The 16054-nt window shown below is 41.3% G+C and overlaps 1 protein-coding gene across 6 annotated transcripts in view; it reads left to right on the forward strand.

The window, feature by feature from the left end:
• PHF2 (PHD finger protein 2) overlaps positions 1-16054 on the forward strand; it is a 206117-nt gene that overhangs the window by 123844 nt on the left and 66219 nt on the right. For all 6 annotated transcript variants that reach the window (XM_019505053.1, XM_019505050.1, XM_019505051.1 and 3 more), the window contains exons 2-3: positions 4281-4366; positions 10059-10173. In XM_019505053.1, coding sequence (XP_019360598.1) covers positions 4281-4366; positions 10059-10173 — 201 coding nt within the window. The remainder of the gene's footprint in view (positions 1-4280; positions 4367-10058; positions 10174-16054) is intronic.

Consider the following 16054-nt stretch of genomic DNA (forward strand, 5'->3'; position numbering starts at 1 on the left):
CCAATAGTTATATTTGCTTTTGTATCAATTTTAAACTAAATAATAGAGCCCTAGGCCCCTAGCATATTAGTAAAGCTTCTAGTTTCTTTTTAAGTAGAGAAAAATATGTCTTGTGTTGTATGTGATGATGCACCTTACCATCTGCACCCTCTTTTCACAATCTTAGATCCACCCCAATCTTTGTATGATTTCATACTTTTTCCTATAGAGATGTTACTAGTAACCAAGAGTCTCAGCTGCTTAGCTTAGCTAAATATAGATTTTTTCAAAGCTCCAGTGTAAAGCCTAATCCATACCTTTACTAAGCTTGACAATTACAATACATAGCTGATGCAGCATTTTGGAGACATGGTTATACTTGTGATAATCTGGTTGGTTTGTTTAAATTCTCTAATACTTAATCTGGTATTTTACCACCTCTATAATTCTTTACCTAAGGGACCTGGATTGTTGTGTAAATTTTCTAGTCTAAAATGTTTTCTTTAGATTTTCACGTCAATGATTTTAGAGAAGTTGCCTACTTTGTATTTATTTAAGTAATACACTAATGCAAAAAGATACATCCACATCCACTCTTTTATGGATGAGTTAAAAGCTCTTTGTTACCTATGGTGCCAAATGCTGTTAGCAGTACAAGTTACTGGACCATCAAAGGTACAGGCTAACACAGTGGAATCTACTTTGCCCTAGTGAGCTTCCTTTGCTTGTACCATTACAGCCCTTTGAGAACTGCTGTTATTGACAATAATATGGACTCCTTTAGGAGAAAAGTATAGTGTCCATGATTCTGGTTGTAGGGCCTGATGAGCTTCTACTGTTTAACTCTGAATGGGGATCTATCTATACTACAGGTAGCTACAACTGCATAGATAAATCATCCAGATTTCTGATGGAGTCCTTGGAAGCATTTTCTAAGAGGATGTAGTTCATTTGATTTTAGTGTCTTAGCCATACTAGGGGAAACCAGGTTATGGAACATCCCTTTTAGAAAGGTTTTTCTAACAAGGTAATTTCATGGTTTGTCAGTATAGTAGAAACAGATGCACATTATGTTATAACTGTTTCAAAAATGGTTTCAGAAACGGTATTGCAAATGCCAGTGTGGTTAAGGCTTTAGTGCATTTTGAAAGTAAAATATTTCTTCATCTAGATTTCAGTGAGAATTTCTTCCTGCCTGAAACACATGTAAGAACACAACCCATGTTAGTACTGGACAACTAAGGATGTTTGGGGAAAGCATAATGTGATTGACAGAAATAGCACTGTGATGTATTCCCATAGCCATTTTCAGAGTGGAGCAGCATGTTCATTTTTGTGGTTCAGGAATGCTCTCAGCCTTAGTAATAGGCAGCTAAAGATGATGGATCATGTTCTAACTCATGCTAAAGCCAGCTTTACACCTCTGGAGCTCTGCAGAGGGTGTGAAAAAGCCAACCTAAATGTGCAGCTGAGGGCTTCTGTAGATCTAGCCCAACCCTTTTCTTCTAATATGGGGGTATATTGGAGGTTCAGGCAACCCCCGCTGTCATAACAGTTCTATGAGGACCTTAGTGTTAAAGTACAGAAACCCTCAGGGAAGCCCAGGGGATCAAGGTAAATGTAGCTGTGCACTACATCTGGGTCCTGTGTGGGACACAGCACCCCAGAAGCAAGAATGGAAGCGTGGATCCTACAGCTTCCTGCCTTCTCAGAGCTCTTCTCTGTGCTGCAGATCTGCTTTACGAAAACTGTGCTGTTTCGGGCAGAACAGGCATCGACAAAATCCTACTTGCCTTTGTTCCTTGTGGAAAAACATTGCCATTCTGGATTTTGATCTTTGGCTGCCTGCTCACAACTGACTGTATGACAACTTCTTATCATGCGTACTTAATTTCTTTGCAATTTAGTTTTGTTTTTCCCTAGTGCTGTGTTCTGTCATTGCGTGGCATTCACACAGTGTGCCCGCAGGCTTCACTGTATTGTTACATATGTTGTGACATCCAAACTAATCTCAGTGGGTGTTCTAAGCAGCTGCCGCAATACAACCTATCTTCTTGGCAGCCAAAAGGGCTTTGAGCTCTCCTGTCGCCTTTTCCTCCTCTTCATATAGTATGGTAATAGAGATGAAGCCTATTGAAGTTTTACATGCTGCATATCTTGCCATTGTTGAACAGCTGTTCTTAAGCACCTGGATACAAGATATGTTTGTTAATTCAGCTTTGGGCTGAGCTGATGTTCTAGAGCAGGGGTGCTTAACCCCGGGCCCATGGAGCCATGGCATCTGGCTTGCGGGGCTCCCCATGGATTGGGAAATTTGGTGGCATGGGAGCAGTGTCAAGAAATACAGTCACCGCTCCCCACTGCCAAAATCTTATGTCCTGCATTGCTGGGTGGGGACTGAGCCTTACCTCTTGTCCCCCATGCACCTGGGTTGGTGTCAGGCCATGCCCCCTTTCCCTTCCATGTGGCCAGATGGGGCCCCACCTCACCACCCTCAATGCTGGATTGGGTTTACTGACAGGATCTGGCCCATTGATGGACTGAGCTCTGTTCATCCAGCCTGAGGGGCCAAAAAGTTGAGCACCACTGTTCTAGATGGAAAGACGGATCATAAAAACGTAAGAATTTCCATTTACTGGGTCAGACCGTAGGTCCATCTTGCACAGTCTCCTGTGTCACACAGTAGCAGAGAGTGGATGTTGAAGGGGAGAGTGAACTGGGTATGACCATGGTTTTTCCCCATTGTTCCTTTTTCACTTGCAGCCTCCAGCATTTAATATCTAGGAGGTTCTAGTTCAGAGGCTGTCCCCTTAACTCCCATGCTCAATAACAACTGATGCCCCTTTCCTCCAAAAATTTGTCCAACCACTTTTTAAATATGCCTGAACTGTCAGCTTCCACTACATCTGGTGGCAGTGAGTTCCACACTTTAATGTCATGCTGGGCACATCTATATATGTGATTAATGTGCATGAATAAAATCTGCAGCTTATTGCTCCAGAGTTTTTTGCTCCTGGGTGTATTGCTTGAATGTGCATCAAGGAGCAAATAACGCTGGAGCATATTGCCCAGAGCTGCTCCGACAGGGCTCCACATACTCCACATATTGCAGAGAGGCTGACTGAGGCACAGGGGTGTTTCAGTGCAGGGGTGTGTAGCTAGCACCCCATTGAAGCAACTTTGTGTCTCAGCCAGCTGTTCCACAGCACATGGAGCCCCACTGGAGCAGCCAGCCCAGGACTGTTCCAATGGGGATTCACATGCTGTGGAGTGGCTAGCTGGGACACAGGGTAGGGGTTGCCTGCAAGCTAACCCTACACTGAAGCACCCTGTGCCCCAGCTAGCTGGGGCAGCACCTACATGTGCTCTCCTACACGTGAAAAAACTCCACAGCAGGTTAGGACTTATAGTTTATATTATATTATATTATTATTAAATATTATATTTACAAGTCCTAACCTGATATGGAGTTTAGTAGTTTTGTACCCTAATAGCGGTGTATGTGTAGACACTGAGACATTTACTGCGCAGTTAACTGGGCAATTGTGTAATAAATGTTGCACTCACTGTGTGAAAAAGAGCTTCCTTTTGTTAATTTTAAACTTACAAGTTTCATTTTGTGGCTTCTACTTCTTCATTTGTGAGAGAGAGTAAATAAATCCCTATTCACTTTCTCTTCTTCATTTTATGTTTTGTAAACCCTCTTTATGTTACCCCTCAAGCATCTCTTTTTTTAAAGCAAATAGGGCTAGCTTCTTTCGTCTGTCCTTATATGGATTTCCCACTATTCCACTAATCATCAGTCCCAGCCAGGTAAAATAATTTTTGTAGATGAAAACAGGGATTTTCAATTAGAGTCTCTATCAAATTTTAAGGGAGGTTCCTACTGAACTTGCAGACAAGCTTCTGGGTGACACCTCCTTCCATCACTCTGTGAAGAACGTAGTCTGTAGTACTAGCAGCTCAGTGGTCCCCAACCTTCTCTGGCCCTGGGGCAGCAATACTGAACAAGTAATGTGCTGCAGGCAGCATCTTACCTCGCTCTCCTGGCAAGTGGAAGAAATATGTTTAATGGGAAGCCACAATTGTCCAAGGCTGCAAGCAGTGCCAGAGAATCTGTTGAGCAGCAATGTTGCTCGTCAGCCACAGGTTGGGGATCATTATGTGAAAGGCATGCATAATGTGCTGCCTTAATATAGCCCTTGGCAATTAATACACTGATTACTTTGTATTCCTCTCATCTTTTTATGTGTTGGGAGCTAGACTGAGGATGATCTAAGGTTTGTTTTTAAATATTCCAGCTGTGTTGGCGTAGAAGAAGACGAGGCACCAGATATTGACATCTACCATTGTCCAAACTGTGAGAAAACTCACGGGAAGTCTACCTGTAAGTACACCTGTTTGATTCCTCCACACTCAGGTAGATACTGCATATTAAAGGCCAGGGTGAATTCTCAACATTGATCTATTTTTTGCTAATTAAAATTGGAATTTTAAACACAGTTGGGGTAACATGGAAATATAGACTGGGATTTTGGATATCTGAATTCATTTTCCTGTTTAGCCTAACCACAGGAACGCTGTGTGACCAGCAGCACATCTAATATGTTCTGGTTCTAATATGCTGTTTTTGAGTAATTAGATGATGGCTTTTATCTTCTAATAGGAAGAATAAGGAATAATATATTACGCTGGTCTTGGACATGCAGTTATTTGTTAACTTTGGAACAGTTAAAATAGTAGGGTGCATTGAGAAGAACAATTCCTGCAGTTCTTTCTCAGGCAAAACTCCCACTGGTTTAAAAATATAGTTGATGTCAGTGGGAGTTCCTGTTTGATTGAGAACTGCAGGATCGTTTTACTTTGGTCAAATTAATTCAGAACTTCTATCTAGGATGGAATGGTAAAAAATCACTGTGAAATTAAATGCTTCATTTAGACATTATTTATTATAAATATGTGGCAAAGTGACAGTCTAACTATTATGCAACAAGCTACAATTAAGAAGATCAAGGGGAAAATACTACTCTCATCTGCCTGCAGGTGGGTTGGAAATATGATGTGCTTGGTTCTCAAATTGTCAGTGACAAATGGAGCTAGTCAGAATCTAGGATTCCCATACTGTGGACATGCCAACATTAATTAATTACTTCCCAAATTATGCCTCTGGTTCAAATACACGCACGGTTCCTTAGAAATCTGATATTTTCTTCTGAAGGTTCAAAACGACATTCTGTTTTACCTTTTCCAAAATGTAGCTGACTGGGCTCCCTGAACTCCTCGGAGCTGGGCTGCTCACCTCAAGAAGGCTGGGGTCTGAAGCCCTCACAGCTCAAGGCAGGGCTTCCTGGATGGCAGGCAGATTGGAAGTCCTCAGAGTCTCAGCTCAAGCTGGAGTTCTCTGGTACTCATCTCTGTGATCAGCCTATGAGCTGGGTGAATGGTGGAAAGCCAGGAATGCTTGCCACTTCCTTTGGAAGCTTCAGTGATATCAGCATGTTCCTATAAAATGCTCTGATTCTGATGACTCTGCATTTCTAATGGGAGAAAGACTTGTGTTGGAAAATTTCTGACTATAGTAAAAAGCACATGCCTAACACATAACTGCAAATCATCTTTCGAATGAATAATTTAGCAATAAAATGACTTAACTGGAAAAGGAGGGTACGAAGATATTTTAAGGCCAGTGTTGACCCACTGTAGAGGAGGATAAGGATAAGGGTTTTCTTGACTCCGAATGAAATTCTTGTGGAACTTGCAAGCACATTTGATGGTTTTATTACTTTGACTTTGATTTGAATTATAAATGAGGAAAGGCACCTCATTTTCAGAGTGAAAAAAACAGATAAAGATGCTACAGTCTGTAATCAGGATCTAAGTATAAATTACATAACAAGTATAGGTGCATAATCTTACAACTCAAGCTATGACTCTTACAATAAGAAGAATACTAATGTAATATACCAATTATGACAAATAGACTAGAAATAGCAGCTGAATTTATGTTTTATCTAGGCTCTTCCTTGTTCATTCCTTGAAAAAAACCCTGCCTTTTATAGATAATCACTGTTTTTACAGTAGAAAGGTGGTGTTTCCAAAACATCCTGACTTGTATAGTCTTGTAAACCATGTATTCTTACAGTCCTGCTAGAAATACACAACAGCATATTGGAATATTTTTCATAAATGTTTTCTCAAAGGTACAGAGAACATCATATCTTCACAGAATCAGTCATTCTGACATAATAAAGACCTGCAAAAGAGCTGAAACCTAAAGGTACTTGTACACATGACGGGGGTTTAATCCCCAAGGTTTTATTTTATGCCCCCTGAATTGAAATAGTGAGGCATAGACTAGAAACCTGAGTACTAAACCATTTCAGTTTTTCTATCAGGTTACGGTGAGGGGCCCAATCCTCTTTTTCTTTTTTCTTTTTTTTGGCGGAGCTGGAACCTGCCCATGGGCAAGCTGCCAGTGGACCGAGTTGCCCCTGAGCTGTAGGGAGCCCCAGTCCTTTTCTTCCTGATGGTGGCACCTTCTGGGGCTGCCTGGGCTGGCTGCTAGCAGGCTGGGTGCTGCCCCATCTCAGAGGCAGCACCCAACCGGCTCCAACTCTTTCCTGAGACCACTGGGGCTTCCAATGCCCTGTGCACCATCCCACTGCCTTCTCCAGCTGTCAGCACACCCGGCTGCCCTCCTGCCACCTCTCCGCACTGCCCCAGTGGCCTGCTGAAGGGAGAAGTGGCAAGGAGCCCAGTCCTTTTTTTGGTGGAACCTGCCCCACTGTCCTGCAGTGGGGGGGTAAACTGTTAGATTAAAGCTGCAACATTACAAGTAGCAGTGTTGCAAACTAAATTACATGGGGATGTAGTTTAGTTTGCGATGTTGCAAACTCATTTGAAACCCCCAAATGTGATGCACATATAATTTAAGACACACAAAGGAAATTTTGTCACTTGTACATGGTGATGATCATCACATGTACAAGTGCCCTAAGTGTGGAATGAACGCGGAATATCATACGTTGAATTTGTTGAATCTGTATGCCACAGGTTCTCAGGATATCCAACAGGCTTGGATGGTTAAAAAGAAAAAAATATTTATAACATAAAAGGGTTATATATCATAGCAAAAAGGCAAACAGTAAAGGAGTCACCCTGTGTAATGGAAGAAACTCAGAAAATGAGGGACCAATCCTTAAGTGAAATCAGGAACTGACCCTGTGGTAATAGTTCTCCTGTCAAGTAGTTGTATGCAGCTTGGTCCACTTATACTGCACTTCTGTAATGGGACTTCTCTGAGGTGATCGGTTTAATTTGTTTATTAACTGGTACAGTATATTTTTAACCTAATTAACTTATCAAGCAATACCAATTCTGTATTAAGCAAGTAAGTGTTGTTCCAGATCCTATAAAATACTGCCAAGACTTCATTCTTGTAGGACCAGGAAAAAGAAGCAGAAATAGTTTTCTGTCTTGTGCAACTTCTACAGATTTTAAATGTATATTTCCGATGCATGCTTTCCACAACGTATGTTTTCCAGATGTCAAATTTAAAAATCATTTTTCTCCTTTTACGTTTTTCACTTTACTAGTGTAGCTTGGTGACTACTATTCCAGAAAATTACTTCCTTTCATATGACATTTAAAGTAATTTTGCTATAATGAAATTTATAGAGACTTCTACTGGGGAAGAATTATACATATTCACAGAAATATTTCTGATGTCATATAAGTAAAATGGCAAAGCTCTGTTTAGGCAGTCTTGACTCAGTTTCATAGAAAGATGTAAAACATGTTGCCTGACCTCAGTCACTTAGGCTGCTGGAAACTGGGAGGAATACCAGTCAAGCCTGTGGAATTGCATGGATGTATACAAAAGGGGAATCAGACTCAAAGTATTTTAAAAATATTTAAAAATAATATTAACAAATATATAACAAACAAAGAGCTTATAGACATAGTTTTTCTCAATATATGTATATACATATATGCATTTGAGTCCAGGCAGTGCATTCAGTTTGAGAGGTAATTGGGAGCTAATTAAAAAAATTCCCCCAAAAGTTTTCATGAAGACCACTTGCTTTTTTGCCTGTCCTGGCCAGTTTTATACTCAGGTGGCAGAAATGTTTGAAAATTCAGAATTTTTCAGAAAGGGTTTGCAAAAAGTGTTGCATTCATCCCCCAAAATCTGATGTGTATAGCCAGCCCTAGAGTTTGTTGTTCTTATTGATTTATAGCCTATCTTATATATCTATTGCACCTGCACCCAGAGTCAAATATCTGTCATTGTGGTCCACACAGTACAAACATATAATAAAGAAACTGGTTGAGAATGGACTAAATATCACCTTTCACTGTTGCATAATTCCTGCTGAACTTCTGCAGTGTATGAGAAAGCATCTCAGGGGATATTTCAAATTAGGCATCTATTGATAATCAGTAAGAATTCAATGCCCACCTGCCTTGTACCTGAGAAAGTATCCCCCTGAACTGAACAGCAGTTATTTCGGACTGAGCTTACGTAAAAGATTTGTTGTGAATATTACAGTCCGCTGCTTCATTGGTCTTTCTACACAGTCATGCTGTTTCAGGTAAAATAACTGAAGGAACAGGAGAATATGATAGAATCCCTTATACTCTTACCATGTTTAACTAGAAAAACTGAGGAAACTGAGTTGGGTGGTAGGGAGATGAGCTTTATTGGCATTGGGGGTTATGGAGAAGGAAAGAGGTAAGGAGTGTTGTTCATGTTGAGAGTATTTCCTTTGTTACTAGGAACATTGAATTAATACACTAAGCCTGAGAGTCATTAAGATAGAGAACTAGCAGCTTTAATGAATATATCCAGCTAGGCTGGAGAGCTGCATGGAACTAATAAAACCAGCGTGCATTGTGCAAAACCTGGGCTGGATTCTTTGGTAGTTATGTTCACAGTCATGGCCAGGAAAAGAGTTGACTTTGCCAGGTCCCAGGAAGGTAAAGTGGGAGCCACTTGGCTCTTTTGGTAGTCAATGACAGGGGTGTGAGTAAGTGTATATGAATGCAGAAGGGAAGTGGGAGGGATGTTTGTCCAGTTGTGATATCAGAGGAATATGGAAATTCCCTGAAAATCTGTTTGGAACATTAAGAAAAAAAAAGGTTTGGTTCCTACTGAGTGCTGAGTGAACTCAGACTTCCTACTTTCTGCTCCCTAGCTTGCCCACCCTTTTATACACCCTGGAACAAGGCTAAAAAGTAAGATTAGTGACACTTGAAAAATTGGAGGTCATAGAGCTTACAATGATGTGAAACTCTAATTCTGATGTAAGTAATTTATTACAACAATGAGAACATCCAAAGAGAATAAAAAAGTTGGACTACCAACAGGGGCTGATGCCGATGAATATTAGAAACTAAAGTGGTTGTGCTTGATTGGCTTGCCCAAATATCTGTCATACAGTGAGAGTGCAGCTCAGGGGCATTCGGCTCAGGTGGGTCAACTCAGTACAAGTTTAGCTTGTATTTCAAAACCTAGTATTAAACATAGTTGTAAAAATTGGCTGGGATATGCAGGAATGTTGTTTTATCCTCAACCCAGAGAGTAGACTTACTCACTAGAATCACATATTTTGTGTCTGATCCAAATGCCACTGAAGTCAGTGGCAAATCTGCCCTTTTTTCTCAGTCAGATCCATAGAGTATTGTCACAATGATCTATGCTGCAAATTGAGACCGCAGAAGAGTAGCTTTTTAGGAGGTTTACAATAAAGATTAAGTGTGTTGTCTGGCAAGTGTAAAACGTTATCCAGAGCCTGTGTTTGCATAAAGCTTCTGATAGCTGTACAGCTCAGTAATTATCCGTCTGGTTGCCCTTATGTTACAAAATGAACACTGTTCAATACGTAATAGATCTTCAGGCTACAGTGTAATTGTCAAATGGTGAATCAAAAACAATATTAAAATTAACAATGCTGCTTAGTGGGGGTTCCCTTTCCTCTGCTTGCACAAAAAGTGCTCTTAAGATTTTCTCTCTGCAGAATGGCTTAATAACGATCTCCTGCTTAGCATATGGGGCTGTCCAATTTGCTGTTTTTCAGTGAAAAAGAAAAGAAATTGGCATAAGCATGACACTGGGCAGACTACAGAGGTCAAACCCGTACAAAATGGAAGTCAAGTCTTTATAAAGGAACTTCGAAGTCGAACTTTTCCAAGGTAGGTTATTCAGCTGTGTCAGTAATATTAAGTGCTGTTGTTGTAAAGCACATGACTAGTTACAATTTGTGCTCAAACAGAGGAGTAACTATGGTGAAAATAATATGAGGGTATATATGAAAAGAATGAGAACTTCCTATGTGAATATTTTTTTCATTTAAAGACATATTTTTAAGCTCATTTTAAAGACTTTAAGGCAGAAGTGAACATGGTTTTATATTTAACTCCCCATATATGCTGCTGTAACCCTATTACAACAGGTCTTCCCCCATGGCTATTTGGATCCAATTCCTTGGAAAAAATAAGAGCACCATGTGGCCCAATATTTTATAAGTGGAACAGATATAGAACAATACTTGTGTAAGAAACCTCATGGATTTACATTCTGATTATGTCCTGTGTTCAAGAATAATGCAAACTTTTCTGAAATTAATCTCAGCTTGAACAGAAAATGGCCAAATCCTTCATTGCTACAAGACCAATTAATAGTAATTAATAGCACTAAATGAAAATGGGCTTCTTACACTCTCTATTTACAACCATTTGTAAGATTGATTATTTGTTTCTGGTTCTTGTAAGTGGCTCCAAGTAACGATTGAAACTAATTATTTTTGAAAAATCCTCTGAGGTTGCTTAAGTGCCCTCCAAAAATATAGGAGTTGTATAATTATTGGAGCTTACCTGCTTAATTTCAAATATTTTTCCTAAAATGATTGCTTTATAGGGGAATCAGCTGAGGCTGAGGTTTCTTTTTTGACCAGAAATCTTATAGATGCATTCTTTTTCTTAATTCAGCATCCAGTCATTTTACTTGTATGTTTTTAGCCTTTAAACTCTTTGGTTTTCACCTTTGACTTTTTGTACTGGCAATTTTATAAGATTGTGAAACTAGGGTGATATACTTTAAGTTTAGTTAGGATGATTAGGAGGTGGGGCTGGTGATAGAGTTAAGTAAATTGTGAGTGCAATATGCATGGCCCCATATTTTGGCACTCATTTAAAAGGAAAGAAATAATTTTCCCCAGTTTGGCTTACCAACATTACTAATACATTCATAGAATCATAGAAAGTAGGGCTAGAAGGAACTTACAAGGTTATGTAGTACAGCCTCTGCTCCCCATCAAGAGAGAGCCCTCCCAGGTCTGGCTTACTATGGTTGACTGGAATTCAATTCCCACATTATTAACACCAGTATCATAACCAGGGGTGGGGGGAAGTGGTACCTGTAGCAAGAGCAGACTCATGGCTTACCTATCCTGGGAACTCAGTAACAGTCCCAGGTGGCAGTGGTGGCTACTGCTTCTGCTGCTTTAAGAGCAACAGCTGGGGCTGGCAGAACTTATTTTGGAGTTCCTAGCATGGGTAAGATTAGGCAGAGATTGTTTTGGAGGTCCTAACATGGTACCTAGCTCTCCAAACCTGTGCCCCTGCCCACTCTCCCACAATTTGTTAAACAGTTTGTTACACCACTTACTAATATGCTGAGGGCGCGTCTACACGTGCACTATTACTGCACAGTAACTTAGGTTACTGCAAAGTAACCAAAAATTACTGTGCAGTATGGGTGCGCCTCTACAAATGTGCGCCTGTACTGTGCAGTAACTATGGCGATTTATGCCGACTAGGGACTAAATTTGCTACCTGCATGATGCTACTCCCAAGTAGTTACTGTGCAGTCACGCCTTACTGTGTAGTAACCCTGTTTGTGTGGACTGACTAGGGAGTAACTTTACTCCCAAGTCAGTGCACACACAGCATTACTGTGCTCTAATACCTACATGTGTAGATTCCAATCTAAAAATGGCTTACTGTGCTGTAAATGCATGTGTAGATGCGCCCTGCAATGCTTTAAAGCAGAAGACTCCAAATCCTACAATTTTCAAGTGTCTCAACCTTGATTACAGCTTTCTGGGAGAAGTTTAGTACCCTAATTTGTTCCTGTAAGCATTTTGTAAGGTCCCTTATGAAAGCAAATTCATTGGTGGCTTGAATATGTGCAGTACATGTAGGGTGATCCTGAGCTATGAGTATGTAGAAGGGGGCTAAGTGGTAAACCAATGTGATTTCCATTCATTGAATGAATAAGCTGAACATAATTTATATGCCAGAGTAGCAGAGGGGGATGTTGCAGAGAGGCATCTAGCAGGAGGATGTGAGGAATAAAGTAAGCCATCCCACCAGTCTATAATTTAAATGATAGTTTCCTGCTAATTACTGTTCCTTTCCCGTCCTTCTTCCCCCTCTGACGTGCACCCCCTGAAAAACAGATTGATACAAGTTATATTCCCTACACCCTTTCTGTGTCCCATTTGTAAAAGGAATAAATTGCACCACTGGTGAATTTGGCTTAGACCCTTCCAGAGGACCTACATCTGTTTGCACCAATGTGTCTAACTGTTTTCTGTGGTTAGTTAACTCCACCCCTGGTTCCTTGTTCCTCATTAGGTTTCTTCTCATCTCCTTCACAGGCTGACAGATTTGCAGTGAGCTTGGGCAGAGCTCAGTTAATTAGTATCTTCCTCAAGAGGTAGCCCAGCTCCTTAAAGCATAATGCCCTTCCTGAGCTAATATCTGCTCATCTGCACTGTAGGGTGCCAAATTTCTGTCTAGCCCTCAGTATGTGGCAAGAATTTAATTTTACCAAGTGCCTTTTCTGAGGCTCAGCTCCTTAGCTTTCCTTTTGGTCCTTAGATGATACTGGAGCTCAAGCCTCACTCTGCATGTTATTTGTGTTTATGTGCACAAAGAGCAGCAGCATAATGAGCAGCAGGTGACTGGGGCATCAGCTCCAGCACCAAATTAGAGGGGGTAAGAATGGCAGCAGCTGCTGCTGTTAGCTCGGGCACTGCAGCCGGTGGCCCAGCATCCACCCACGGCACCGACCCTGGTTGTTACGCATCTGACAAAGAACCCTGTCCTTACTTAGTGACCACAGCTACACAAGACACTACGTTGTGTAGCTCATCACTATGGTGACATAGCTCGGTGGGCACTAACCATGATGCTGCTGCTACTGTGCATTAGGGTTGAAAATGACTTGTGCACTGCCAGGACTGTGCAGTACTGGTGGGTACTGCGCAGTCATTTAGTACTTGCTTTTGCTTTAGCAGGTACTAAATGACTGCGTAGTACCAAATGCGCAGTCATGGGCATGTACAGATGTGCCCAGTATAGCTTAAAATGTATCTGCCAAGGAAGGACATGAGATCTGCCTGACCGCATTCCATATGATTTCTGGTATCTCTGGAACACAGTGTTCATTGTGCACGGCAACCTGTCTACCTCTTGAATCTCTAGATATGGTTACGCTGTGGGCTCTGCAGTGCCTGCAACTTGTGTGGAGGTACCTGAGCCAGCTTTCACCTACCCAGCTGAGATGCTTTTGTACTGTAGCAGCAGCAGTGCAAAGCTCTGTACTAGCTGCAAAACCTCTGAAGATACATAAAGTTTCAGTTGGACTGTGTTTTGGTGTGTGCTGCTGTGGGTACACTGCTAACAGGATCGGGAGCTAGGTGACTGCAGTATAGAACCACCCTCCCTCCCTGCTGTAGGAAAACTTAATTTTAACTCTAGATCATTTACTACTACATTATTCAATACTTGGACCTACCTAGGTTGCTCTGGATATAACCTGGGTCTTAAAATGATTACCTCTTCCTACATCTCTTTCCTATTTGGTTCCAGCTCTCTTGTCCCCCTAGCATCCCCCTCCCAGGCCTGCTTATCATGGCCACCTGTTAAGGAACGAACTGACATACTTCTCACTTCCTCTGATCTGGCTCTGAATGTGGCCCACAAATGCTGGGGAAAATGAACTGTTCCAGAACATCATTCAGAAATTCACACATCTGATAATGCATGTGTAAAATGCCACCTGTTCCTGCTTTGTTCTGGCCTGAAGCTGTTCTCAAGTGTGCCTGATTTCAAAATCCAGTCATACTTCCCCAAAAAGCCCTTCCTTCTGAAAATGCACCATAAGCAACTGAGAATGGGGTGCATCAGTGGAACTTCAGGTCCTATTAAGAAAGTCCTGGGGAAAAAGGAAAAGAAAGTAAAGGAAAGAAATTTGGTTGGGACCACACAGCTGGTGTGTCCTGTGGTCTACACACTAAGAAGCTAAAGAATGTGGAGTGGGTTGTTCTGGCATCCACCACGCCAGTATTAGTGCTAGCTTATTAGTTTTATCACTGCTCCCCTCCCCCATTTTCTTGGTTATATCATGGGAAAACATCAGCTGTTCCTAACATTTAGCTGTAATTCAGAACGAACACAGAAGAGGGCAGTCATGTATTACTCTCTGGTGTTTCTAGAGTTGTAACTTCTGTAGATGGAGACCTAAGGGGTTATCCCCCTCAGTCCAAATCTGTGTTTCCCAAGCATATTAATGCTGGTTTACTGCCTGGCTATGAAGGCAGTTCTAGGGATCACTCAGTGCATTTCCCAGACAAATATTATATGTTCACCAGCTGAAGAAATCTTTATATTTGTCTAAATAACCAGTTTCCCAGTTTACCTAGGTTGACTCATACAGGAGAAAATACTGTTACCCTATAGGGACTTGTAATCCCAGGGAGTCCAATCTGATCATGCCTTTGAAAATATTGGTACAAATATTGTTCGACAGATGTGTTCTGGATGCTGGATTTTGAAATTCCCTGATTTTTGTTGTGGCTCACTCTTCATTTGATAAAACTGCTGAATTGTGTCAGCCTTCTTAGCTACTTGTCAATGAGTAGTAAAGCCTTCACTGAATAGTTTATTTATGTAATACATAATGTTGAATGTTGCATTCTTTAGGTTGAACTATTTAAAGCAAGTTGAGAACTGATTGCTATTTACACCTATTGAAATTGTCCATTTACCACAGGCCACCTAGGTAAACTTAGTCATCTACGTGCAATCCCATTTACCCATTAATACATTTATCTTTGTAGCCTGCTGTCACTGTAGCCTTAAAACTAAGATTCAAAAAAGCACACAAGAGCAGGACATCCTACTGAATTTGCACTGAAAGCTTTCCAGGACTTGAGTCAGATGAAATAAGATCATATTGGGCACGTCTACATGTTCAAATGGTGCCTGAATAAACTGCTGACCTTATTGCTCCCAGGCATGCTGTTTGAACATGTGCCCAGGAGCAGTTAACTCAGGCAGGAGCAATAAGCTCTGCAGTTTATTCAGGTGCAGCACATGGAGCCGGGTAAGAGCAGCCCTGGCTGGCAGGTCTAGCCCAGGGCTGCTTACCCCAGCTCAATATGTTATGGAGGGATTGGCTGGGCAGGCAGCCCCTACACTAAAGCACCCTCATGCCCCAGTCAGCCTGTCCAGCATCTACTTATGTAGTCCTGTGGAGTTTTTTACTCTGCATCAGGATAGTATTTGTATTTACTCCAAATTAGTTTACTCCAGCCTAATAGGGGTGCATGTGTAGGTGCTGAGACGTTTACAGCTACTTACTCAGGTGCACAGTGAATGTCTCACATAGATGCGCCCATTTAGGTGCTTAAATCTACTTGGGCCCCTACAGGCAGAGTTTGTGGACATTGACTTTATCCAGAAGGATTGGTATGCTCCACTTACTATGCAATCAGTATGTTGCCATCTGACTCAGGCATCTCTTTTTCATGTGACTGGAGTGTTGCAATCAAGCAGAGGCATAGGCAGGGTTCAGTGGAATACTATTCATTATATACTCACAGAGGCCTGTTTTTTTTCCACCGCCTTCCACTTCAGTCAATCACTTAAACCTTTTCAAAGTGAGTGTAAAATGTTATTAAACTAGAATGGTACAACTGAACCTCCACTTTGAGCAGGTGTGAATGACAACAAGATGCTGGGTAAGGAACTAGAGTGATGCTACTAATTTTGAGCTATTTTCTGA

This window comes from Gavialis gangeticus, unplaced genomic scaffold (genome assembly GCF_001723915.1).
Source record: "Gavialis gangeticus isolate Ggan-Ray unplaced genomic scaffold, GavGan_comp1, whole genome shotgun sequence".
In the NCBI taxonomy this organism is placed as follows: Eukaryota; Metazoa; Chordata; order Crocodylia; family Gavialidae; genus Gavialis; species Gavialis gangeticus.